At 40.1% G+C, this 26,095-nt stretch overlaps 2 protein-coding genes across 3 annotated transcripts in view; both read right to left on the bottom strand.

Annotated features, from left to right (window-relative positions):
• PTPRB (protein tyrosine phosphatase receptor type B) overlaps nt 1–4,619 on the bottom strand; it is a 66,374-nt gene extending 61,755 nt beyond the window's left edge. For both annotated transcript variants that reach the window (XM_074827241.1, XM_074827242.1), the window contains exons 1-2: nt 4,491–4,619; nt 2,812–3,204 (exon numbers count right to left, since the gene is read on the bottom strand). In XM_074827241.1, the coding sequence (XP_074683342.1) occupies nt 2,812–3,204; nt 4,491–4,545 (448 nt within the window). In that variant the 5' untranslated portion in view covers nt 4,546–4,619. The remainder of the gene's footprint in view (nt 1–2,811; nt 3,205–4,490) is intronic.
• Nucleotides 4,620–5,303: 684 nt separating this feature from the next.
• The window catches only part of PTPRR (protein tyrosine phosphatase receptor type R), a 157,790-nt gene continuing 136,998 nt past the window's right edge, over nt 5,304–26,095 (bottom strand). The window contains exons 11-14 of the mRNA XM_074825441.1: nt 19,966–20,076; nt 18,672–18,829; nt 12,977–13,090; nt 5,304–6,528 (exon numbers count right to left, since the gene is read on the bottom strand). Of these exons, the coding sequence (XP_074681542.1) occupies nt 6,435–6,528; nt 12,977–13,090; nt 18,672–18,829; nt 19,966–20,076 (477 nt within the window). The 3' untranslated portion in view covers nt 5,304–6,434. The remainder of the gene's footprint in view (nt 6,529–12,976; nt 13,091–18,671; nt 18,830–19,965; nt 20,077–26,095) is intronic.

The following is a 26,095-nucleotide window of genomic DNA, read 5'->3' as shown; positions in this document are numbered from 1 at the left end:
ATTTTTGGTCTGCAGTGGTTTTGAGGTTTGTTGGTAATATTCAAGGTGCCATGTAGCATTCCCTCTGTTCTCTAATTGGATATTTTATTGAAACTAACATACCCAGAACAAAAGAAACTTGTCAGAATTGCTTACACAACTCAGAAGAGACATTGGCATTGGTGTGTCAGCATTAGTGGTGCTCTGGGTTCTTTCCAGACATACAAGAGGAGATGGAGTTTGTTCTGCACTTGTTATTTACATGCAACAATTTTTGCTCTTTTCAGTCATCCTGCCTTCTACCCCTTCACTTTCCCCATGGTTTACTCCCTATGTTTCCATTCCTGTCCCTTCTCCCAGGTCCTGGCTTAGAAAAGCTCTGACCCCAACAGCCAGCTAGTGGAAAGAAGGCTTTAGCACTATAGAGACTATTCCTCTCCCTGCCCAGACTCTCCTCATGAACTTGACGAGAACTGAAGTCTCACCATCTCAAGGGAGGTTGATACCTCATGGCCCTTCTTCATGTTAGCTGTTTCAGCCAGAGGCCAGATTCAACCATGGGTCTGTGTGAGGACTGTCTGCTGTTAAATTTAAAGTGATTTCTGACTGAACAGAAATGGGATATGTATTTAAACTGATCCCGATTTCCACAGAGTCATTTAGCTCAGGATTGTATCAAAAAATGTATATTCAAACACATCTCAGATGGCTGATTTGAAATCCAAATCCAAGCTCAGACTTTCCCCAGGCTCAGAAAAATCATGCTTGGCATTTGAGTTAGGTCCAGAATAAAAGGTAGTTGCAGTTGTTGTGTTTGGAGCTTTTACTATATCTGGGCTGATAAGACGTTTGGGATGCAACTCAGTGAGTTACTCCTTTGCCAAAATATAACTATTTTTATGAGTACTATGAAAACAAAGGGTAAATTATATCAAAATATGGTGTTAGTCAGGGGTAGAAAAACTTACAGCCATTTCAGCTCCAAGGACTTTGTTCAGTTTTTACTATCTTAGCTAAATATAGACTGAATATGTTATTTTAGGCTGATCCACTGCTGCTCTCACTGAAAGCAGACAGATGTTCCTGGAAGATTAATTTTACACATTCAACATTGAAAATTTTGACATGCATACGGATGTCAAGACCACCACCGTGGGCATTAGATTTTGTTCTTGTAGTACTTATTATTATTATTTGAAAAATTAATCTCTTTGCACTACAACTCTTTATGAGTTTCTTATATACTTGGAATTCTTAGGTATGAGGATCATAACATAGTGTGGATTTCTCAGCAGAGCTTCCTCAGAATCTTAAAAAGGATATAACTGACACAGTGAGACTTATAAAGTGGGTCTACAGGTTTGCTATGGAGAGAACGTCAGGAAAATTAAGGTAAATTCATTAAAGGACTGAGCACAGTAAATAGATGAGAAGGTGCTTAAATACCCCATGACAATTGTCTTAGTACTCATTGGTCTTAAATTGCTTCTCCTCTGAGGATGATTAAGAGAAGAATGTAAGGTTACTTTAACTCTGTTAGGCCACACTTCATCCAGCTATCTAAAGAAAGTAACACTGCCTACATACCTCATCTTAACTTTCCATGGTGTCTTTGAATAAACAAGCCCTACTCACCCTATACACAGAATTTCAAATGATTTTGCCTTTTTAATCTTGGAAATACATGGGAGGGCTGGAATGGCATCTTGGCCAGTTTTCCATTCCCTGATTCTGCAAGCTGTCCTTTCAGACCTCCACTCAAGTGAGTAGTCCTGCTGCTCTGAGTAGAGCTCTGCAAGTACAAATTCGCTGAAAAAAATGTTACCCTGCCTTACAGTGAATGGGGGGCTAGAAGGGTTAGAAAGAACAAAGATTTGTTTTAAACATTCTGAAAACTTGGCCATATGCAAAAGTATTGGGTCATAAACCATTTTTTTTTTAACCCTGTAAAGAAAAGAATAAATTGTGTGTTTGTTCCCCAATAACAAGCTTAACTCTGCAGGTTGTTCTTATTTGCCTTGAAGAACTGCTTAATAGTGCGCAGGAAGAATGTCAACAGAATTGTCAGGAAGGAGTGCCAACAGGACATGAAGGAAAGTGTTATTAAGCAGTATTCAAACCGTTCTACCTTCCCTTTTGCTATGGATATGGAAACATATAACGACACAGGTGCATCAACACATCTCTAAGTATGTGCACAGATCCATGCACCTCAAAGTGCTATTGCAAGAATTTCTGAGATTTTTGATTCAATTAATTATTTTCAGGATTTTGAGTGTTCTCATATATATTGCATGTAAGGGCAAAGTGACACTGTAAACATGTGAATGTGTAAGCCGTGTCTGTTCTAATCATGCATTTGAGTTAATCAGAGAAATAATTGTGCATGTGTTTGATTTTCAGATGTCTTCTTGCTCTGGACAGATTGAATCTGGATTTGTATGATAAAATGAATGAGGAGGAGAAGGACTTCTATACATCCATATTTTTTAAAAGTACTAGGAATTAGTACCCACAATTCTGTTTAAAAGTGAAAAAGGAAATGACACAAGAATGGTGAGCTGAGCTTACACATAAGCTCTTTGATCCAAAGATTGGGAGTAGAGAAAAGGAGAGGCATCCTGAAAATATAAAATGGCTTAAAAACCCCACCAGTTGTGAGAAAGACAGCACTCATCTCAGCTGTTCTTTTTACGGTTCTCTAAACTCTTTTCAACTATGAAAAGTATTTTTCTGTATGAATAAAATATCATTTTTAACATTTAAGTTAGCATCAAAGAGACATTTTTGTTACCAAAACTTCTAGGATACTTCCTTGAAGGAGTAGCTCACCTTGCTTTGAGCACAGATTTACATAAACAGGTTTTCCCGTCCCGCTGGCTTCTAGCTGCATCCATGTATGAAGGTATTTCTTACTCTGCTTGGCCATTACCTTCTGACCTTGTTTTGTGAGAAAGAGAGAGCTGTTGGCCACCCTCAGGAGCCCATCCTCCTCGTGGCAAGTCCATCTGACTGCCTGAGGACAATCAACAATGATGCTGCGAGATGACAGGGCAGAGCGTGTAGAGATGCTCAGGCACTGGGCAGATTTCACATGGAGGAGCCTGTCATCTGCCGTCCATTGCCACTGCTGGTTGAGGTTGGTCATATTGCACTTTTCCATAATAACTCCTCTCTTTTCTGAAAGACACTGCTGTTTCTGGACATGGATAATCAGAAACCCTTCTGGAAGAGGAAAATTCCAGAAAAATACAATAGATTACACATGATTATTAAACAAAAAAGCAAATTCTTGATGATTTAAAATACATGGGCAAATAAATCTCTCTTCCCACTTTCTATGTGTTGAACTTTTCATGAACTTTCCATATATTGAACCTATTTTTAAAAAAAACAAACTCACAACCCACATGATGCAAGTGCTGGTAATGTAAAGAGTGAGAAAGCAAAAAGGAAACTATTGTGGCAAAGGTCACCTTTAACTTCATTACAAATAGAATTGAAGAAAAAATTAAAGTGGATATAAAAGAAATCCAAGAATTAGTGACTTTAAATACCAATTCTAAATACCACACTTCCCCTGCTTGAAAACATACAAAGATCTACACAAGCTCTCAGTCTTTTTTTTTTTCAGTTTTACGACACAGTCTTTTTACAATACAATTTACTCCCTGGAAATTGTTTTTGTACAACTCATAGCATTTCCGAAGAAAATATATGAGGACATTCCCAAATCTGTGTGCCTCTCAGTGCCTGTGCCATTACAGGAGTGCAGGGTCTTTACTGATAGGAAGTACATCTGTTTTACTGGATTTACTCCAACATGTCTAGCTGTTAGTTTTGTGACCATCCTCATTCACATTAGATTAGCTCTTTGTGACACCACACTTAAAGATCAACACCAAACACTCAAATGAAGAGAACTACAATGCATTCATCAAAAAAACCCCAAAGTTGCCAATGCAAAATCCGTACTTGTTACAGAACACAGAACTGGTGCAGCCTCCCTGCCACATCTTGTTTAGGTTTTTCTCTTCTTTTAATCTCAGTTACTCAAACATTTCCAGCCTCATTAGTTACAAAGTGCTAAACCCAACATGTGTATTTATTTCCCTTGGTTGAAGTTTGTCATCCCCTTGTTTTTACAGACCGGAGTATTTTCTAACTAAGCGTCAGAGACAGCTCCTGGCTCTGAAGTTTCACAAAGTAGAAATAAAAAATAGGAATCTCCCCTTCGAAGAGCTTGTCCCAAAACTCAGGTCCTGGATTGTCTAGCAGGAGATCTTCTTAAAAAAAAGAAGAGGTATCTCCAGCATAGAAGGAGACAGTTTATTTTCCTTTGGAAAGAAACCTAAACAGAATGGGCTACATTGGCCCTGCCCCCCATTCCTCTTGTATGAACCCCAGTGAAGCAGTAACTCAGTTTTTGTAAGTCACCAGCTGTGCCAGAGGGCTTTGCTCAGTGGCAGAAAGAGCAATACAGCAGAGGGGAAGTGGGGAGAGACACTTACCTGAGAATGTCAAGGCAAGACAGGTAGAAACCAGGACGTGAAATAAAGAATCCATTTTCCCTCTAGCAACTCCCCATGCTTCTCTTAAAAAAACCCACCTCAGATAAGTGAAGCGAAGGCTAGGAAGGAAATGTGCCTTCACAGGGGGAAAAAGTCAGTGACGAGCACTTCCTTCTATTCAATTGTTTTGGGGAGTTTTACACCACTTTGTCCTTTCATATGATTCTTCAGAGTTTACTAGTTACTTTATTTTGGAAAAATATAAGCAAAAGAGAGAGAGGTTTTCAAACACCTGAGAAACTGAAAGAGATGATATTGAATCTCTTTAGACTAAAAGAAAAGGGATTTTTTTTTTTGTGTAATTTGTTGCCTGTGAAATATTACAAGTCTGCAGGTGATCTGGAAGGCGCTGAGTAAGTATATACTGTATTATCCAGGGAACAAACACACTTTTTTTTTAACTATATGTAATCAAGCAAAATCTCGATATTGATACTTCTAACTCCACAAGTTCTAAAAGTCAAGTGGAGGGTGGGGGGAGAAGGGGAAGAGGAGGAGACAAGGCTCTGAAGTCTGCACTGGGTCTTACACAAACTCCCCCTGAGGGATCAAGCGGTGCTGGTTTTGCCTTCCCATCGGGTCATACACCTTGCTCCGTGTCAGTGGGAGATCGCCTGTGCCCTCTGCACTGGCTCTCCAGTGGTCTGAAGCCATAGGGGAGGCTAACCGAATTGTACAAGGCTCTCCCTGTTTATGGTGGTACAAGACTGTGTGGTGCATTAACTACGCTAGGCAAGAATAGAGACTTGGGTAAATATTTTATATCAAGTGTAATTTATTAGCAGTATGAAGCAAAGTCAACATCACTGCATTAAAAACTCATTATACCCTGTAAACAGACCTCCCAGTGCTGTAAGTCATAATGCCAACTTCACATTTCTCTTAAAAACAAACTCTTACTGAACAGTAAAGGAAACAGTCATAGCAGCATTTTCTTTCTTGTATAACCTGTCATGGAAGAGTCCATATCACTAAAGGCATCTCTCTCTTACTGAAAGAGATAGAGCAGTTAAACAACATAAGCAAAAAATTCTTTATTAATAAAAGACAGACAAATGTTTAAAATCCTTACCATTTAATATATGCTACAAAGTTTCTTTTAAAAGTAAAATGACTTACACAATTTACAAATACACTGGATTCAGGTCTGTAGCAGAAGCATGTTTTAAGACAATCAACAGTATAGGGTAAATACATACACACTGAATGACAGACATTGTGCTCTGCAACTGCTCTGTAAGACCTACAATAAATACACATTTAATAGTTAATAGTATGAAGAACATGTATTTCCATATAAAATATTAACTGCTTTTGAATATTTTCAAAACCAAGACTTTTACTTTTTTTATTATCTCACCTTCTTTTTTTTAATCCATAATTGAACACTTGCAATTTTAGCAGCAAGAATATTATGTGGCCAAGAAACAAGCTCACCACATAATCAGTAATAGCACTTTACAGTACAGTTGACAGTCCATTCACAAGACAGTTTGCAAACGTTAAAGCATTTATACACTTGATAAACATTTCTTCTGTAGAAGTTCCAATGTCCATCCAACTGCAGCAGTAGCACATACATACATTCCATATGGCAGATATCAGTGTTACAGAATTAAACCCACCTTTAGACATATATGCGAAATCCTTGTGTAGTTTCAGTATGGTACCTTCTTTATAAATCATTTTTGGGAAGCTCACAATACATTCATATACAGTAAGGGTCCAGCAATCTCTATACTTTTGCCAAACTGTCCACAATCCTTTCAGAAGTTGGCCTCAAAGCCGCTCTTCCCACTGCAGTAAACTTCTTGAAGAAGCTGCTGGTAGGTAATGAAACAAATTACCTCAGGAGACTGACACTCGGTTTTACCTTCCTTGGCTTCACTCGACAGCTTCTGCAGAAAGTCTGCTTTCATACAGACTCAGTGCATGGTGCACAAATTCGTACTGTTCACTGGTCTGAACCATTCCGCCCCTGAAAAAGAAACACATTGGAATGAAATCTTACTTAAGAATGCAACAACCTCCAGCCCCTGCCAACGCCATGACCACCAGATAATACAAGCCCTTTTCTCAATTTTTGGCTTAGAGTTTCCTTCAGTAAGTTGGAGATTTGCCTGAGCAGAAGTACTTTCTTCAAAACTTGTGCTATCCAGCTCATGCCCAGAATGAACCACCATTCCCAATTCTATCAGGGTAAGAACTAGAGAGGAAAACATCTGGCACCTACACCGTTTAAACCTACATTTCAAATTCAACACATTCAAAGAGAATTTTGCTCAGTCACTTGGGCAAGAAAGGCCAGATATATGAATGCAGCAATACTATTGATGGAGCAAGGGAGTAATTTCTGTCCTTTACTAAAAATGTAACCTTTGGTGACCCTCAGATTGCCTGTGCAAAGAACAGCTCTTCCTGTCCTCTTTCTAACGCCTGCAATGCATCCTGTCTGAACAGCAGCCACCTAAGAAATTTTACAGCAGTGACTCATTTCAGCACCAACAATACAAAAGAGTTTAACTTGACCATAAAAAGGAGTAGTTACAGCCAGCTTGGATTAGATGCCTACATTTAAAACAGTCACCTGATAACAATCCCTTTTTAATCCCTTTTTCAAGTCTAAGTATGAGGCTCAAGTCCCACATCTCCAGTGCCAATTGCAGTGTGGTAGGAAGGGGATGATGTCCTACAGGAGGTAGGTGTGGTATTTAGTAAGAGTGGTACCATTCAGCTCTGAAATTAAACGGAGCCTCTTTCTGACAGTAACTAAGGTCTTCCAGGTCTCACTTCTCATGGAGTGAAGCCTCAAGTTTACTTAATTCCACTTTTACTATCTTATCTGCCAGGGTATTCAAAGCCTACTCTGCTGCTAGAACCAAGCCCCCAGTTTATCTTCAGCATACCCTGGAGCGGCTAGTTACCTTTGGGGGGGTTGAAAGACTAAATGGCCTTAGTGGGAAGGAAGACATTAAGATGTATATTGTATTTGGCTTCAGCTAGATCTTCCTTGAAACAATCAAATTTGTGAAGTATTCGGATCCAGAGCAATGTTGAAGCCAGGCATCTTACAGGAGAAGGTCTGACAAACCCCCGTGTGATCCCTTCAGACACTCTAACACCAAAAGGGTCTACTGATATACAAAGCTATATGAAAAATGGTAAAGCTGTCTCAACGAGTATTGTCTTTTAGTATTAGGGAACATTATCTACAACCATAAGGTCCTTTTATTTTTCTCAGTGCTACTGAATGGTTAAATGGCTGTGGCAGGAAATTAAATAATTATTAATTAATTAACATAATTAAAATAATACCTACTTCTTTAAGCAAGTGATCAGCTGTCTGTGCTCCTCCGGTGAGCTCAGGCAACTGTAGAACATCTTTTAGTGGCCTGCATGTCTATCATGATATGCTATTCCTAGGAATTAAATCACAGGCCCTTAAACGGTCCCATCCGGTGCAACATGTAGCAGCCTCTTAGCTTTGCCAACAGAGACATCCACAAATTCATAACTCTTGGCTGCCTGCTGCCTTCAGCTGCTTTCCTCTGTGCCTGTCCCCTGCCTGGAGATCCAACGAGAGTCTAAAGGTGATGGGAGGGCTTTGCTCTGGTCCTCTGTGCTCCCTAGCCTCTTTCCTTCCTCCTCACTGCTGTGTCCTGCTCTGCCCACGCAACCCATTCCCAGCCAGATTCCCTCCCTGTCTCCCCCATCAATGTTCCCCCAAGATGTTCTCTAAGGGAGTGTGTTTCCCAGAATTAGATCCGCTGTGTGGAAGGGGTGGAGGAAGGGAACGTATCCAGGGAGAAGGACTTGGCAGGAAGCACAGGTTAAAACAAGTTTGGCTGCACTAGGCTGTTTGCAGGGGTGATCCTTGCTCCTTCCTCTTCGGTGCTGAAGCAACATAGAAAATCCCCAAGAAGGCATGTATAAGACTGGCTGGGGCTGAGCCCAGCACTACCGCATTTGCCCTGTGTTAGCAAGCATAACTGAGATGCACATCCCTGTCATCTTAGGGGCACCTGAGTCTTATACAGAGGTTCAGACAACTTGACCTTCTCAGTGCTATTATACATGGGGTTCATAGAACCATAGCATCGCAGAATGGCTTGGGTTGGAAGGGTCCTTTAAGATCATCTAGTCCAACTCCCTGCCACAGGCAGGAACATCTCTCACTAGATCACGTTGCCCAAAACCCCATCCAACCTGATCTTAAACACTTCCAGGGATGGGGCATCCACAACTTCTCTGGGCATCCTGTTTCAGTGTCTCACCATCCCCATAGTAAAGATTTTCTTCCTTATATCTAATCTAAATCTTCCCTCTTTTAGTTTAAAACTGTTATCACTACAGGCCCTGGTAAAAAGGCTTTCTCCATCTTTCTTGTAAGTCCCCTTCATATATTGAAAGGCTGCAAAAAAGTGTCCCCTTTTCTTCTCCAGGCTAAACAACTCCAGCTCTCACACCTCCTTCATATGAGAGGTGCTCCAGCCCTCTATTTTTGTGGTGCTTCTCTGGACCCTCTCTAGCAGGTCCATGTCCTTCTTATATTGGGGACCCCAAAGCTGGATACAGTACTTCAGGTGGGGTCTCACATGAGCAGGGGAGAAGGGGAGAATCACCTCCCTTGACCCGCAGGCCGCAATTCTTATGCAGCCCAGGATACAGTTGGCTTTCTGAGCTGCAAGTGCACTCTGCCAGCTCATGTCCAATTTTTCATCTACCAATATCCCCAAGTCCTTCTCCCCTTTGCTCTTGTGCAGGGCTCGTGTTTAATAGCAAGGAATTATCTGTGACCCTAAAACATCAGTTTGTGCAAAAGGCTGCATGGAAGACCATTTCAGGAGGAAACCTGCTCAAGCAGGGGGGGTTTCCTCTCCTGTGTCCCTAGTGCCCAGAAGGTATATACCCACAGCTATGGCACCTCCAGGTGTGCAGCCTTCGCCCTCTGCCAGCCCTCACTGCCAGCTCCTCTGCAAGCTGCTGGGCTCTCTGCTCATTGGAAGTCTCTGTGGTGGTGCTCGGAAGAAACAGCCCCTGGTATCCTGAGGGCTCAGGGACCGTGACCAGTTCTGCCTGGGCAGCCACGGGTGAGGGAAGAGTCCTTTACCCAGCCCTCTGGCTTGATGCTAGTGCAGCTGGATGCAGTCTGCTCCAGAATGAATGTGATACAGGGTTTGAGATTTATTTTTTTTTAACCTGAGTCGATTAGTCAAAACACTTAAACAATGAATTGACGCACACTGGAAACTCTTTTCATCCTGTCTGAGGAGCCAAGAAAGAAATTATCAGACGTCATTCCAAGAATGTGCCTTTAAGGTTAAGAATGTGCAGTTTCTTGATATCACAGTAAGCCTTGAAGATGCCTCACATCAAACATTTCCTGTTTCTGTTGCAAAACATGAAAAATTAACTGGGAAAAAAAAGTAAGCTGAGCAGACCTGTGGGTCTGTCTTTCTATGAATCCACACAGAACATGGCTGTATCTCCATCTGGGTCAAGATTTTGAGTGGATGGTCCATTTCCTCATGTTAGCTCAGCACAGATGATTACTGCTGGATCTGTTCACCCCTTAACTTACACTGAACAGCTAAGAAGAAAATGGCACCTGGACATACCTTACCTAGGAACAGCTCTCTCCTATCTCATTCCCTATTGGAGTTCTATTTTAAACTTTGTTTGCAGAGGGGCTACATAGGCAGTTAATTAAGCTATTTTTCAGCATAACTTTTTGCCACCACCTGCAGTTTGAATACTTTTTTAGTTCCCACCAAGTGTGCTGGGCAATGGGAATGTTTTGGTAAATCACTACAGCATCACTATGAGTCCCTCAAGCACAGCTGTTTTCTCCTATTGCTTGATTCACTTTGCTAGAGATGTGGCCATGGACTCATGTGACAAAAATTTCACACACAAGTTGATACCATTAAGGTGTTCATTCCATCAGTAGGTCTGCATTTGGATGGTGCAGCTCTGAGAGCAAGCCAGACTGGTTGGGAACACAGTGGAGATGAGGTATGAGGGATGAAATATTCAGTGTACCTCTTAGGCAGGCTTCTGGTTCCACTGTGGTCAGATAAAAATATCCTTTTCTGTTGAACTCTCTTTTTTCTGTTTTGTGAGGGCAATCTGATGTACAAAGAATAAACTGGAGCTCAGCTGCTGGCCAGCATCATGAGGAAGACAGCTTCATCACTGTTCCTGCTCTGCTCCTGGTTGTACCCCATTGCTAATGTTGGCTACACGGGTAACTGAAGTGCAACACAGCTATGGTCAGAGCCAGCTCTTGCAGCCAAGTCTAGTGGGATGTTAAGTTCATTTTGCCAGCTTCATGCCATGTGTAATGACCCTATCTCACATGCCCACCTGCCAATAACCACCACTTCAGGACTGGGTCATCAGGGGAAGCTGGTCTCATTGAGCTTTTTCCATTTAACAGTGCTACTTGGTCACTTTATGAACCCGTGATCTGGTTGGGCTGGCAGTGGCTACTGTAGTCTTAAGGGCTGCTAAGCTCTGCCTTAGCAATCCTTGCTATAAACTCACTGCCAGGTGAGTGGGATCCATTCTGCAATATGGTCAATTGGAAAAAGAAAAGAAAAAGAGCTTTTAGTTACTGAGTTTTGCCCAGAAAAATGTCTTTAAAAATTAAAACACAGATATATTTTTTGTCCCAGGCAATGCCTGAGAATATGAAGAGCTGAGGCATCTTAAGTAAGATCCCTGGAGTCTATTTATATAATCTGAAACTCAAAAAATACAGAAATGTGCAAATCACAAGACTTAATAATTTTTATAACAACCTTTGTGTCACTGAGATTGCTGGTATGAATGTTTATATTTGGATCAGATTTCCATTCTCTTTCCAAGTTTATCTAGGATACTAATATATATAAGAAAGTTTCACTAGTCAGATACACTTGATGAAATTGTGTTGTCAGTTATAATGCTGGAAATTTGCATCATTTTTTCTATGGCTGAAATAATGACATAAAAAATAATGTAGCTGAGACCAGAGTTTGCTTCCACTTCTCTACAATGGAGTGTAAAAGCAGTAAGGAAAAGGTTATCTTATAATAGAAATACTAAAATGGGGGAGAACACTACAAACCTTTTTCAATAAGATGAACAGATAATTAGAACAGAGTGTTGGAAATTTGGAGTTGATAATTTAAAACAGAGTAAGCATTTTCCCCTCAGCTCTTCCATCTTTTTTGTTGCTGAGATTTTTAGGTCAGGAACTCCCCTTGGAGAATTTTACACTCCAAGTAGCTCATGTTGCTCTGTAAGAACCACATTACAATCTCTAGCATGATGAAGGCACATGGGAGGGGAAGGCAGAGGAGATGATCCATAAACACGATCAACTATTCTGGTCCTTCTGCAATTCGTGGTTACAGTACCTTTCAGAGCTCTTCAGAACACAAAAATCCTGTATTGTGCCTTTGACCTAAGCTCTTTTTCAGCTTTTGCATCCTTATGGGTTGTTTCCATTTAAAGAAGAAATGCATGTCAGAAACAGTTGAGATACTTGGAAGGAGATTGTATGACCTGCTACCTACAGCAGGAGAGGAACAAGACTTCTCTATTCTTGGTGCAACCCTGTTTATTTACTTTACACAAAATCCTCTTTCTCCGAGCAGAATAAGAAAGAAAAGTACAACCAAACCAACAGCTTCCATTTAACACAATACCCACATCCTCATTTCCAACACAAATCTCTCTTCAGCCATGGTTTCACAAAACAAAGCACTCTGCAACAATGCTGGCTTACAGTGTTCCTGCTCTCAAGCCATGAATTCAATCAGGGAATTGATCTGACTTAAGAAAATTCTGCAACAAATGCCTTGCCATTTTCTTAAGCTGGGTAAGTTTGCCAACTCAATTCAGAAGGACCCCCAGCACAGCTGAGGGAATAGCAGCAGCACCAGATTTGGCTCTCTCCGCTGCATAAAGAAACTACACACTGAGTGAGCCTGGATGTCACTGTCAATCCAGGCTCAAAGACAATTGCTTGCCTCCAGATTGCCCCATGTCTCTTGTGTTGTGGGAAGTTGCAGACAGCAGAAAGCTCCAAGAGGGGAAAAGAGGAGTGCCAAGTGCCCAAAAACTGCAGGTTTGCCATCTCAGGAGAATTTAATTCAGTGGAATCTCACACAGTTTCACCCAGAAAATAAAATCCCTTATTCAGGATCTAAATACAAATGTTACTTTGAATATTCAGCTAAAGCTGTCATAAGAGTTGGCAAATGTGATGGCAGCCATTTCATGTAAAGCAACATTCAACTGTGGAAAGGTTTTCAGGATCATTTCTGAATCATTACTGATCACTACTGAATCATTTCAGTAATAATTTCAGAATAATTTCAGAATCATTGACTGATTTTCAGAATCATTGACTAATTTAAGGTTCTTCTGGAACTCACCGATCCACTCGTAGCTGGCAGACAATGCTCAATGCATCTACAACTCCTTCTTCCTTCAACTGCTGACAACCAATGGCCGTGGCAATAAAGCATCCAGTTCTTCCTATACCAGCACTGAAAAGAAGGCAAAATTTAATAGGGGAATAGAGTTCACAGACAAAAGGAGTGAAGTGGAAAACACTAAATAGATATGAAAATACTAAAAATATGAAACTTGGAATTGCTAGAACCCACAGTTCCTGGATGGATGACTAGCAAGGGTAACTTCTCAGCTCACTTTCTTAGAAAGAAATGAAAGGGTGCACTCTTCCAGCAGTCCAGTTGTTGTGGGTAATTTGTGAGGCTTACACATTTCTAGTTTGCACACAAGTGTATGGTAAGAAAAACAATCTTCATTAGCACCACAAAGTCCAAATATTCTCTGGCACAGTCCAAGAAAATGATGGAGATATGGCACTGAGATGGGGGAGAAGTGCACCTAAAGGCAGAAGTCGGTGGGGCTTTATATTTGAAGTCCTCAAAGTACACAGGGGTTCTGCTAACTCATACCTCTAACCGTGAAGATAAAAAGGACCTAGAACCATGCTGATGAAGTTAACTCCTTCTCCTGTGATTCTGCAGGAGGCAGAAGGATTTGGTGCTGTAACTCTAGGTTTTCTTCATGCCTGCTTGGAAACAACCATTTTGGCATTATTTTTACTCCCTGGGCCTCCAACACTTTTGAGAACCTCTGCCCCACTCTGTTTCTTGCTTAAGTAATGTGGAATGCAGTGCAGCTCATCCCAGTCATGCTGCATGGAAGGACAATGTGAGCAAAATAGTTAAAACATGGAGTCAGGGGTCCAGATCTCCATGCCTGGCTTTATAGTAAATACTTAACCATTTGGTGCATTGCTTCATCTCTGCAATTGGTATGAATGCTATCTGCCTAATAAGAGTACTGCAAGAATTATTTAAATTAATACCAGAAAGAATCCACTGAGTGTCTCAGATGGAAGCTTGATAAATCCGAGTGCAAAGTGTTACCAGGAGTATGTCCACTTGCTACAGCTGAAACAAATCACAAACTACTCACCACAGAATGAAGGATAGAAGTGTTTTAGAGACTTAAGAGCCCTTGCATCTGGAAGTGAAAATTTTCAAGAGGACTCAGCAATATTAAATATATGAGGATGTCTAAGACAACTATGAGGAATAATGAGAGGTAAAAGTGGCAGTGTAAGAAAGGATTGAGTGAGATGAAGGTCCTGAGTTGACAACCTGTCTCCTTGGACATCAATATCTATGGGATAAATGTATCCAAAAGGAGAAGGACATAGTTTATAAAGACAGATTTGGAGAAAGCAATCTAATGCATACCTCCATTCTCTTTCTCAAATATTTTGAAAACCTTGAAAGCGGGCCTAACAAGTTTAAACAATTCAGATGTAAGTGAAGTTGGTGATAATGAAGGGTTCTTTTTTTACCTTTTTTTGGAGTGGATTAAGCATTCTTGGACAAGTTCTTAATATGTATTAAACAAAGACTAGGGTTTTCTAATGTATTTTCTTTCTCAGCTCAGGCATGCCAGTCCTATCTTATTACATAGCTTTATTTCAGACAGTGCAAGATAAAAATGACATTGTTCTTCACTTGCCTGACATTTCTTTCCTGGTATATCCAGAAAATATGGAGAGCTACTTACTCTGAAGTATTTTCAAGCACCCAAACATGGTGTGTGTGTATATATATATATTTCTGTCACATATATATTTCTATATTTCCCTTCTTTATTAGAAGTTTAAGGTGTAGAAGCTCATTCGTAATGACTGTGGTCTGTTAATTGGGAGCGTGGAATATTGGACTGGTATGATTTCAGGGTTAAGAGATGCAGGCAGTATGCTTTTTTAGAACATGTTCATGCACTAGCTGATGAGGAAAGAAAGGCAAAAATTTCTGACAATAACTATAACAGTGTCACGTTTCTGAGATGAAAATTTTATCCCTTATTCTCATTTAAGAAACTCTTACAAGTCCCCCAATGTGCCAAACTGCTCGTTCTTCTGGGAAGTAGAAAATGGCATTGTGGTCCAGATTCTCAGTCAACTTGGTTTCACTGACTAAACAGGGCTAAATTAGTTTTACATTTGCAGAATATAATTCTGTGGTTTAATTCTTCCTTATTGATTCAATTTAAATAAAAAAATCTTTTCCCTCTGTATTGGAAATCTCTCAATTAAAACTTGTATATGATCTGAAATCACCTAGTTGCCATTAAACCCGAACTTATTTTGATGCACTAACTACACATCCAAAGGACAGATTAAAGAGGTATTTTCCATATTTATCACATGCTTTTGAGGAGTGACATGAGAGAGGAAACATATATTCTTCCAGTGAATGCCACTATAAAGACTAGTAAGGATTTAAAATTTCCTTTGGAAATCTGAGTCCTCGGTGTATGTGTAATCACAGAATCACAGATCATCTAGGTTGGAAAGGACCTTGAAGATCATCTAGTCCAACCATTAACCTAACACTGATAGTTCCCAACTACATCATATCCCTCAGCGCTATGTCGATCCGACTCTTAAACACCTCCAGGGATGGGGATTCCACCACCTCCCTGGGCAGCCCATTCCAACGCCTAACAACCCGTTCTGTAAAGAAATGCTTCCTAATATCCAGTCTAAACCTTCCCTGGCGCAACTTGAGGCCATTACCTCTTGTCTTATCGCTCATTACTTGGTTAAAGAGACTCATCCCCAGCTCTCTGCAACCTCCTTTCAGGTAGTTGTAGAGGGCGATGAGGTCTCCCCTCAGCCTCCTCTTCTCCAGACTAAACAACCCCAGTTCCCTCAGCTGCTCCTCGTACGACATGTGCTCCAGACCCTTCACCAGCTTCGTTGCCCTTCTCTGGACACACTCGAGTAATTCAATGTCCTTTTTGTAGTGAGGGGCCCAAAACTGAACACAGTAATCGAGGTGCGGCCTCACCAGTGCCGAGTACAGGGGCAAGATCTCTTCCCTGTCCCTGCTGGCCACGCTATTTCTGATACAAGCCACGATACCATTGGCCTTCTTGGCCACCTGGGCACACTGCTGGCTCATGTTCAGCCGGCTGTCAATCAACACCCCCAGGTCCCTCTCTGACTGGCAGCTCTCCAGCCACTCCTCCCCAAGCCTGTAGCACTGCTGGGGGTTGTTGTGGCCCAAGTGCAGCACCCGGCATTTGGCCTTATTGAAACTCCTACAGTTGGCCTGAGCCCATCGCTCCAGCCTGTCCAGATCTCTCTGCAGAGCCTCCCTACCCTCGAGCAGATCAACACTCCCACCCAACTTGGTGTCATCTGCAAACTTACTGAGGGTGCACTCGATCCCCTCGTCTAGATCATCAATAAAGATGTTAAACAAGAGTGGCCCCAAAACCGAGCCCTGGGGGACACCACTTGTGACCGGCCACCAACCGGATTTAACTCCGTTCACCACAACTCTTTGGGCCCGGCCATCCAGCCAGTTTTTTACCCAGCAAAGCGTGTGCCCATCCAAGCCTCGAGCAGCCAGTTTTGCCAGGAGAATGCTGTGGGAAACGGTGTCAGAGGCCTTACTAAAGTCAAGGTAGACAACATCCACAGCCTTTCCCTCATCCAATAAGCAGGTCACCCTGTCGTAGAAGAAGATCAGATTTGTCAAGCAGGACCTGCCTTTCATAAACCCATGATGACTGGGCCTGATCATCTGGTTGTCCCACATGTGTTGTGTGATGGTACTCTGGATGAGCTGCTCCATCAGCTTCCCGGGCACTGATGTCAAGCTGACAGGCCTGTAATTTCCTGGATCATCCTTCCGACCCTTCTTATAGATGGGCGTCACATTGGCCAATTTCCAATCTTTTGGGACCTCCCCGGTCAGCCAGGACTGCTGGTAAATGATGGAAAGCAGCTTGGTGAGCATCCCAGCCAGCTCCTTCAGCACCCTCGGGTGTATCCCATCCGGTCCCATAGACTTGTGTGTGTCTATGTGATGCAGTAGGTCACTGACTGTCTCCTGGATTGCGGGGGGGTCGTTCTCCTAGTCTCTGTCCTCTGGCTGAGGAGGCTGGATTCCCTCAATACAACTAGTCTTGCTATTAAAGACTGAGGCAAAGAAGGCATTAAGGACTTCAGCCTTCTCCTCATCACTTGTTACCATGTTTCCTCCTGCATCTAGCAGGGGATGGAGGCTCTCCCTGGCTTTCTTTTGCTACTGACATACTTATAGAAACATTTCTTGTTATCCTTGATTGGTCTTGATATCCTTGATAATAAGATCTGTTGATTTCAAGGACCAAACAAATGTTTACTCTTTTTCCTATTCTTCAGCAGAATAGGAACTACTTTGCTAAAAGAGTCAAGACTTTCTTATATCCTGCATTCTGAATGGGCTCATCACTGAAGTGTGTAAGACAGCACCCTATGCTGATAGGCTACAAGAAGACACATACAAAAAACTTCTTTTTGCACTAGTGCCATAATTCCCAATATTGAGAGATTATTAAAGCATTTCAGCTTCAAATTAAGGATCATTGTTTGAGTGTGCACTGTAATGGTCCTCTGAAAATAACAGAATTGTGCAGTTGTACGTGAGGTCCACATTTAAAAGTGTGCACAGGCTCTATAAAACCTGGATGACTTCAGCTGCAACTCAGATTAAAAGAGAAGAAACTATCTTACTAGAAAATGGAGAGTGAGTGAGTTTACTCATATTGTAGACCATAGTGTAGTGAGTATATAGATAGCTGAGTTGTCACTGAAGAACTATAAATTTTAATCACAACTGAGATGATATCTGGGTCTTGAATAATGAATAAATTCCTGCTCATGATCACAGACCTCACTGTCATATCACTCACCTCAAAAAGACACTCTGTTCTTCTGAAGACCTTTGTTACTGAAGATCCTTACTAGAAAAATGGGACTCTAAATAGCCATCCACAGATCTGTGGATTGTTTAGGGAAACTACAATTTCTGATAAAAACAGCTGCATAAAATTTGGGAAAGTTCCTCATTCATCACATTCTGGTTTTGAAATATGATGGATGGTTCAAATCTGGCCTCCATTTCTCTAAATCTCTGAAATACGGAGTTGAAAAGAAGTGGTTCAAGATTAAAAGTTTTATTTTGATATACTTCTAGGAAAAAAAAAGTACTATCCCAACTGTAGGTGATGTATCATCACAGTTATGAGACAAAGCAAGTAAGGAAACACTGCTTTTAATTTTTTTTTTTCTGTTTTGCTTCACCTACTTATTTTAGTACTGATATGTTTTAGTCTCCAAATTTGTACCTGATGCCTGTTGTTCAAAACTGACTTGCTTTACAACATTTTAGCCAACCAGTCACAGGACATTGCACCTGACTTAGGTATGTAATTATGTAACAAGACTAAAAAGAAAGCAAATCATGACTTAGAAACAGAAGAGAAATAATTTTTCCATCTGGTCTTTCAAAACCAGAGTTCATTAGCAAAAATGGAGAATGGCTCAGGAACGATTTGCTCTAGCAACAACAGAATTATATTCAAAACTCAAATCCTTAAATACGAACTGAAAAAGTCAATTAGAATGAAGAGGATCTGGGGAATTTTACGCTTCCCCAAATAGGTTCTTTTTTTAGGAGGACTGTTCGATGTGATTTGCTCATTTGAGAGTCATTTGAGAGAAGGATTGCAAATTACCTGCAGTGCACAATGACAGGCCCTCTGCCTGGTGATTCCACTCTGTCCTCTTCTACATCCAGCATGAGCTGCAGCAGAGGCTGGGCGCTGTCGGGGGTTTTGTGGTCTGGCCAGGATGTGTACCAGTAGTGCTTCACACTTTGGGACTGACTCCCTTGCTGAAAATAGCATGAAGATTTTATAAGCACAGTTGTCATGGACAATTCTTTTTATTTCTCTCTATGTTATGGTAAAAAGACAGTAAAAATGTTAAGAGACATTTAACAACTTTTTTTTTTTAGACTCAGAGGATGCAATTGCAAGGAACAGGCATGCAATGTTTGTGCACAATGTTTGTGCACCTGAAAACTTAGCTTTGTCCATCTGACTAGTGACTTGTTGACTGTGTTTTCAGTTGGGAATTGTCAGATGTCTGTGTTAGATCAGCAATAAGATCTAGAGAAATTAGTTCGATCTGGGCTTCTGAATCTCTGAATTATTATATATTTCCACTAGCTTTTAAGGACATTTTCATAAGGGTCTGATACTAAAATTACAGGAGTATTTAAGTTAAAGGTGCAGAAGAACTGCCCTTCTAGATTAATCAAACATTCCAGTGTGTCCAGTTATTCTCTCCAACAGAGGCTGCTACCACTTCAACAGGCAAAGGGGCTAAATATGGGCTAGAGTAATTTGTGTTGGATGATATGACTTCTGCCCACTTCTCACTGCCTGGGCTGAAACACCAAATAAATTTTCCCAGTTCATTATTTATTGTAATGCTCTGTCAGGAGCAGATGATGCAATCCAATTACATATAAGTGTAATATGGGGGGTAACTTAGAAGAGGAGCATATGCCTTATTTTGCACAGTTAATGATTTCTCAGAACCATGAAAGCATGAAGCTTTCTTTATATACTCCTTATATTTTTAGCTTCTCAAATGGGTTATAGATGCACTCAGCACACAACATGAGTGTATCTTTTTCAGAATGATACCATGTTAGTTCTCTCATTAGCTAAAATCCCTTTACATCAGCTGGGCAATGCTAAAAAGGCCTCAGAGCAAATGTAATTCAAGAGAGTAAAACCTGCACTCTTTTTGAAGTCTTTTTTATTGTCAGAGTGATACAAAGCAGCAATACCATAAGTGTTCCCAGTGCTTTGGTCTCAATCATACCTTGCAGCTGTGAGCTTCATAGGTCAGTTACTACTCCTATAAAAATTTATGCCCTTTTAAAAAACCACTCTAACTTCATTTCACATTAAAAAAATAAAGCATTAGGAAAAATGCTTCTCAGATGAAGATTGTTACCTTTATTGTAAGCTGACGGACAGTATAGTTCTCACATTCTTGCACACTGTTAACAAGGACTTCAACCTTCCCATAGATTCCTCTTTTTTCTGGCCAATAAAGCACGCATTTCTGGAAAGCAAGCATCAGTGTCATCAGCAAACTGGATCCTGGAGCCATATTCATATCTAATTTTTACAGAGAATGTATTTGTCTGGGAAGTTCAGAAGAATTCAACTGAGGTGTTATTCGTATCAGAAGCATTCCTAAATAAGATATTGCAGGGTTCTTAATGAATGACTTAGGCCTGATTTTCAGGATCTGAGTTTTTCAAATATGGATTTCTGTCACTGAACACTTTGAGCAGGTGTTTTTATTCTTAAAAGCTCAATGAAGTTCAGCTAAAGGAATTATTTTCCACATTCAAAAGTAAAGATTTTTTTTCCTAGAACATTCTTTATTTCATAGAATTAAATTTATAAAGTTTACTTTTTCCAAATGGTATTTCCTTCTGAGCAAGAGATTCAGAATTTGTCCTCTTCTCACAAGACTTTTTATCCTCTTTACTCTCTTAAGCCCTGATAGAACAAAGCATGTAAATATGGCCTTAGATCTTACTGAATTCAGTGGGACTTAATGTGCATGTTAAAGTATTTTTCAGAATCTGAGTTGTCTACTGTATAACTTACTGGAAATTAATGTTAAAAAAATCCATCAGTCTTGCTAGATCTACACAAAATTATATACAGAATTCTTAATGAATCAGAAGTGTTATACTATTTCAGCAATGTATCTGAGTATCTACTAAAAAGGAGATGAAGAAATAGTATTTACAATATGAATCATGTTATTTTCCCCCTGCAATAGTTTGCTTATCTTCAAGTCAACTTCATTAAAGTATCTCTATAGTCTACCTGAAAGTAAACATCCCTGTTGTATACATACTTCTCTAAAAATAGATGCTTATTACCTGAAGAGTGTAAGGAGTTTGAAAGTCACGTTTTCTGAAATAATGCTGTCCAATCTGACTTGTTCATTAGATAAAAGAAACCCCAATAATTAAAGAAAACCTTCTTTTTAATATCCAATGCACAGGTAAAAAAAAAACAAGCCACTGAGAGAACAGACAGTTCTACAATAATAAGAATCCCAGAAAGAACTTGTTTGTATTTCCTCACAAACTCTTGCTGAAGAAACTGGTATGTATTTAGAGAGTAGCCTAAATTATGCAGCAAAATGAAACAATCCCTTTGATATAATTAACTCCCATAAAGAATAACTCCCAGTAAATCCTGCTAAAAATGATTCAGAAAAAAAATTAGTGAAATGCAAGGCTTTACCACCAGGTGTGATCTTTAAGCTGCTACTCTACTTGATAACCCAATAGCTGATTGAACCAAATAATCTCTGATGTATAAATACTTTTCTAAAAATAGATGCTCATTACCTTAATAGTGTAAGGTGTGTGAAAGCCACATTTTCTGAAATAGTGCTGACCAATCTGACTGGTTTCGTTCAAATCCTGTCTTTTGCAGAATTACTTGAGCATCCTAAATTTGCTGTCTCCCCGAAGACATCAAGAATGGCAATAAAATACTCAGAAATCTGTACGAAAAAAAGTGTCCACAAGTTCCACAGTCTCCCCATGTGACACATATAGCTACTATCATCTGCCAGATCTACAATTCATGCCCCTCCCTGGGAGTGTAGTTTTCAGTGCTAATATGGGAAAAAGAAAAGTCTAAATACACAATTGTACCCTGACAATCAACAATAGTTGAGTCAACCCCTGAGACTTCTTGATAAATGAGAGCATGCAACGCTCACTACAAAGCCTTCAGGCACTCCAGAAGAGTGTTTTTCTTGACTCTTTCCCAGAACTGGAATTGGCAACTTGCGCTGGGTGGACAATAAAATGGGGCTGTTCATTAAAACAACTTTCAATTAACAGTCCGTCTACATTTAGCAAGATACAATGGATTATTTTTAACAGTCTCCGTGCATCTTTTAAAAATGTCATTTGTTACTGCTTTAAAAAATAGTCTTAAAAATAAAGCTGGGATCAGCTGGTTTAGGCACTTCTAAGAAGACAGATATTTGGGGGAATTAACATGCTTGTGAAAGTTAATTGTAAAAAAGGGCTAAAGATGAAGATGGGAGGGATAAAGATACCAGACATAGGGAAAATAGTATATAAAATCCCAGGAGCATAGTAAAGAAAGAGCAAATTGCCTCAAGCTATTACTTGAACCTAAAAGAAAATTCTACTGGTCTGAAGTAGGTATATTTTAAACCTGTTCAAAAGCCAAACACAGAAAGCTGCTCTCTGGCCTCATGTCTGTTATCAGTAAAAGGTTATTGCATATAGTAGGTATCAGAAAAAAGGAAGAATTCACTTGTTCTTAGCATCGCATAGTCCTCAATCTCCACTTTTTGCACTGGTCCTGATTCTGTTCCTTGCTCTTCTTTCAGGCCACATAGGTGCCCTTTCACAACGTTCACCTATTACAGCCCTTTCTAAAAAAGTCACATATTTTGTGAGCTTGAGGTTGAATGTACAATTCTCTATGTAGTCAGCAAACATAGAACAGCTATGAGAAGGATTTTTTTAAAAGATGCTTAAGCTCAAAAGAAAAAAAAAAGAAAAAAAAAAAGAAAAAAAAAAAGAAATCCTAAATTGCATGGCAGCCAAAAGCCTAGGACTCTTCTTACTTTCACGTGGAAAAATCTCATCTTCCTGCCATCTTTCAAATTCCTCCCTCAGATTCATTTCTATTGGTTAGGTTTTTGCTAGTAAATGCTTATTTATTTCTGATCTGGTGCCTGACCTTTTTTTTTTAAAAAAAAAACCCCAACATTCCCTGACCTGAACAGGAAGTTTATACAAGAAACAGCATCTTACATGACCTTTAATTGATTTCAGCCTCTGTCCTTCCCCCTGTGACAGGGCTGCAGGCTTAGGCTACCTCCATTCCCTTCCCTGTCTTCTTGTGCACCCCATCCCACACCTGCCTGGTGCCAGACTTCATGGGACTGTTCCTGAGGTGGATAACTGAGTAGGATCTAGCCCTGCCTTGGACTGGGGCTGGGACCTGCTATTTGCTGCAGTCAGTCTGTGCTCAGGAGCACAGGCTTTTTTAACTTGCCAGAAGTGCTCCTGTTGCATCCTGGTCCCCCAGTTCTGCTGAATGGAGGAAGGCTCTCTCAGCTGATGTGTTATTTACCTGCTTTACTCTCCCTGGATTTGGACCCTGAACAAAATTAATTTAACAATTCTCAAATATGTGTGAAGTTACTTTACTTCAGCTCCACTTCTTATTTATTTTTCCATATAGCTATGCAACAAATTTACACATTAAATGTCCCAATAACCAGGCCAACACACAACAGTAATGAATAATTACAACAAATCTTCAATTCCAGAATCCCTTTTTACTCCTGCCCTCTATTTACTGTCACTACTAAATCAAGCATAAGAGGTATACTTTAAGAGGGCTTGCAGGATTTGCCTTCATATACTAAAATCCTCAAAGTTAGGACCAAATCTTCTTAAGTTTTTCCAAAACCTAAGACATATCTATGATGCCAGTACTCAACTTAACTAATAAGTAATATTCAAAGAGGCTTATGTGAATTCTGTAAAAGGTAGGATTTCCAAATTCCAAAATCTACTTTGCTATGCATAGATAAATGCTCCTATAGACCAACTGAGGGAAAAAATATTACATGAAAAATAATATGAGCTTTAAACAGTGAGTTAACAAGACTGTCCTAGATAATTACTGACAAGATTTACATTATCTGAGTTGAATAAACATGCATAGTTTAGTGCATCTGTCAGTACTAGTCCTTTCTTCTTGCAAAATATTGCACAGTATTCTTTATTTATGCTTCCCAAAATATGTTTCCTGGTTAACAGGTAATGTTGCTAGTAAGTTTTGAAGGCAAGTTAGATGCATATTATCTATGAACAGCATAGTACAACTACAAAAAACTGCTGATACAACAGAAGTCTATAAACTTCCCTACAAAATTACACGTCTATATGATTATTACTCTCCACATATTTGTCTAATTTCCACTGCTCAGTTGTCTTGACTAAAATCAGTAATATATATCAAGTTTGTATGTGCCTCATGGATAAAGCTTTGTAAGATCGTGTCCTAAAATATTACTACAGAATTAGAGATGGTCATCTTCAGCAGGTCATTTATCTCATTCTCTTAGAGTGGGATGGATCACCCTCTGAATGTGACTACTGCTCTTCAGTGACCAGGGAGGGTACCTGGATCTAGTGATGAGATGTGTTGTCCCTCATATTAACCCTAAAATTACAGCCTAGAATTCCAAGTTTCTCATTATTTATTCAGGCAGAAGCTCCTTTGCTGTGGACTCTCCTTGCTCAGACAGATTTCTAATCTGTTCAGACATTGTGTAGTTTTGAGGACAGGTTTTACAGATTCTATTAAAAATACTCACAGCACCAATAGTTCCTTCAGCATTATTCTTGCTTACAAATCAATCTCCTTTTATTTATCGGACTTCAAAATGAAGAAGAAAATCCAATAATTTAATGCTCCATTTTTTTTCATACAGCTAAATTAAGTATTTTTCTCAGCACTCTCATATTATATTTTCGCCCATCTTACAAAAACTGTTACTGGAGTGAGTCTTAACCATTTTTTCATCTCATGGAAGGAAGTAATTCTAAAGAAACCTTTGTTTATAATCATTTCACACAATTCCCATTGTTATTACAAATTCATCACATCAGTATATTGAACTAGGACACTAATGTCCAAATAATTTTACATATGCTAAATTAATTTATTGTTGAGATTAAGGTTTTTCATGTGTCTCCCATTCGAGATCTCGCTCACTATACATTACTTTATACATTATAGTACATTATAGCTCAAATGGAGGATGACTGATGTTATACCAACTGAGGAATGGGGCCTCTACCTAAGAGTCAGGTATGGGGGTTTATTTTTGCAGGAGTGGATGTGGATGAGTGGCTGAATATGCTTTCAAATATGAAAGTATTTGTATGCGTGTATACTGCAGATGTACCTCCCTGAAAATGATGGAAATAGACCACAGAGAAGAAAAAATACCAAGTGCTATTGTGCTAAATAACATCTGTTCTTGCCTTCTCGATAGGGAGCAAACACTTTAACAGTGATGTTAATATGCTGAGCTTAGCCACTAGCTAAACTGTTTTCTTTGCAATAGCAAGGAAGGTTTCAGGAGGAACTCGTTAACGGTGGGAGAGTTCCTAAGGTTTCTAGACAGGGCAGGACACCTTGTGCAATCACAGCCTCTCTATATAGCCTGGGAACGATCTGAGATTCCGCCCCCCCCCTCCCCCCCTTTCTATTAGGAGGAAATTACCACTGCCAGGCCACAACAATGCAAATAAACACCAGTGCTTAGAGCCTGAATAACTCAGGTAAACACAGAGCTTCCTGACATGATGGAAACCACTGGACACTTCTTTCAAGTCATTCTTCTTACACAGTGTCAGATGTGAGTGTTTAAACAGTCAGCATTTCCTCAGTGAAATACTCTTTTGGCCAGTTAGGCTGGGATAAGTTTTCTACATTTTCAGGAGTAGTCTTTTTCATGTAGGTTTCTGGTCACTTGTCTGAACAGTCTAGTGTAAAATGGCACCTGGTTTGGAAATACGTCTTGGGATATTTCACAGGGCAAACCTACTTTTTACATATGGCTTTCTTAAAATCCATTGGATTTTAAGTTCATGTTAGAAGCCCAAACTCACTATGACAAAGTGCCAAGCAGCAGTCAAGGGCAGAAGAAAGAAGACTATGTCTACTGAGTCCACATTTAAATGGAACAGTGAGTCTGAGCCCTGGGAATGCACTCAGGATCATGGTCCCTTGATCACTCAGACTGGGAACTTTGCCTGAATAAACTTTGTTTCTCTATCATCACATGCATCTGAGTTTGAAGAGCAGGGGTGCGAGTGAAGCAGGGGCAATATGGCCCTGGTGCTTACCTGGCAAGGTGCTGAGACTTGGTTGAGGCACCTACCTGGAGTTGGGAATTGCTTCCAAGTCTAGCAGTTTGGACTCAAGAAAAAAGTCAAACTCCTTTATGTCTGTCTGTCTGTCTTTTCCACAAGCCCTGT

Source organism: Strix aluco, chromosome 5, assembly GCF_031877795.1.
Source record: "Strix aluco isolate bStrAlu1 chromosome 5, bStrAlu1.hap1, whole genome shotgun sequence".
In the NCBI taxonomy this organism is placed as follows: domain Eukaryota; kingdom Metazoa; phylum Chordata; class Aves; order Strigiformes; family Strigidae; genus Strix; species Strix aluco.
Note: the sequence above shows the minus strand (reverse complement) of the source record. Positions and strands in the feature narration are given on the sequence as shown.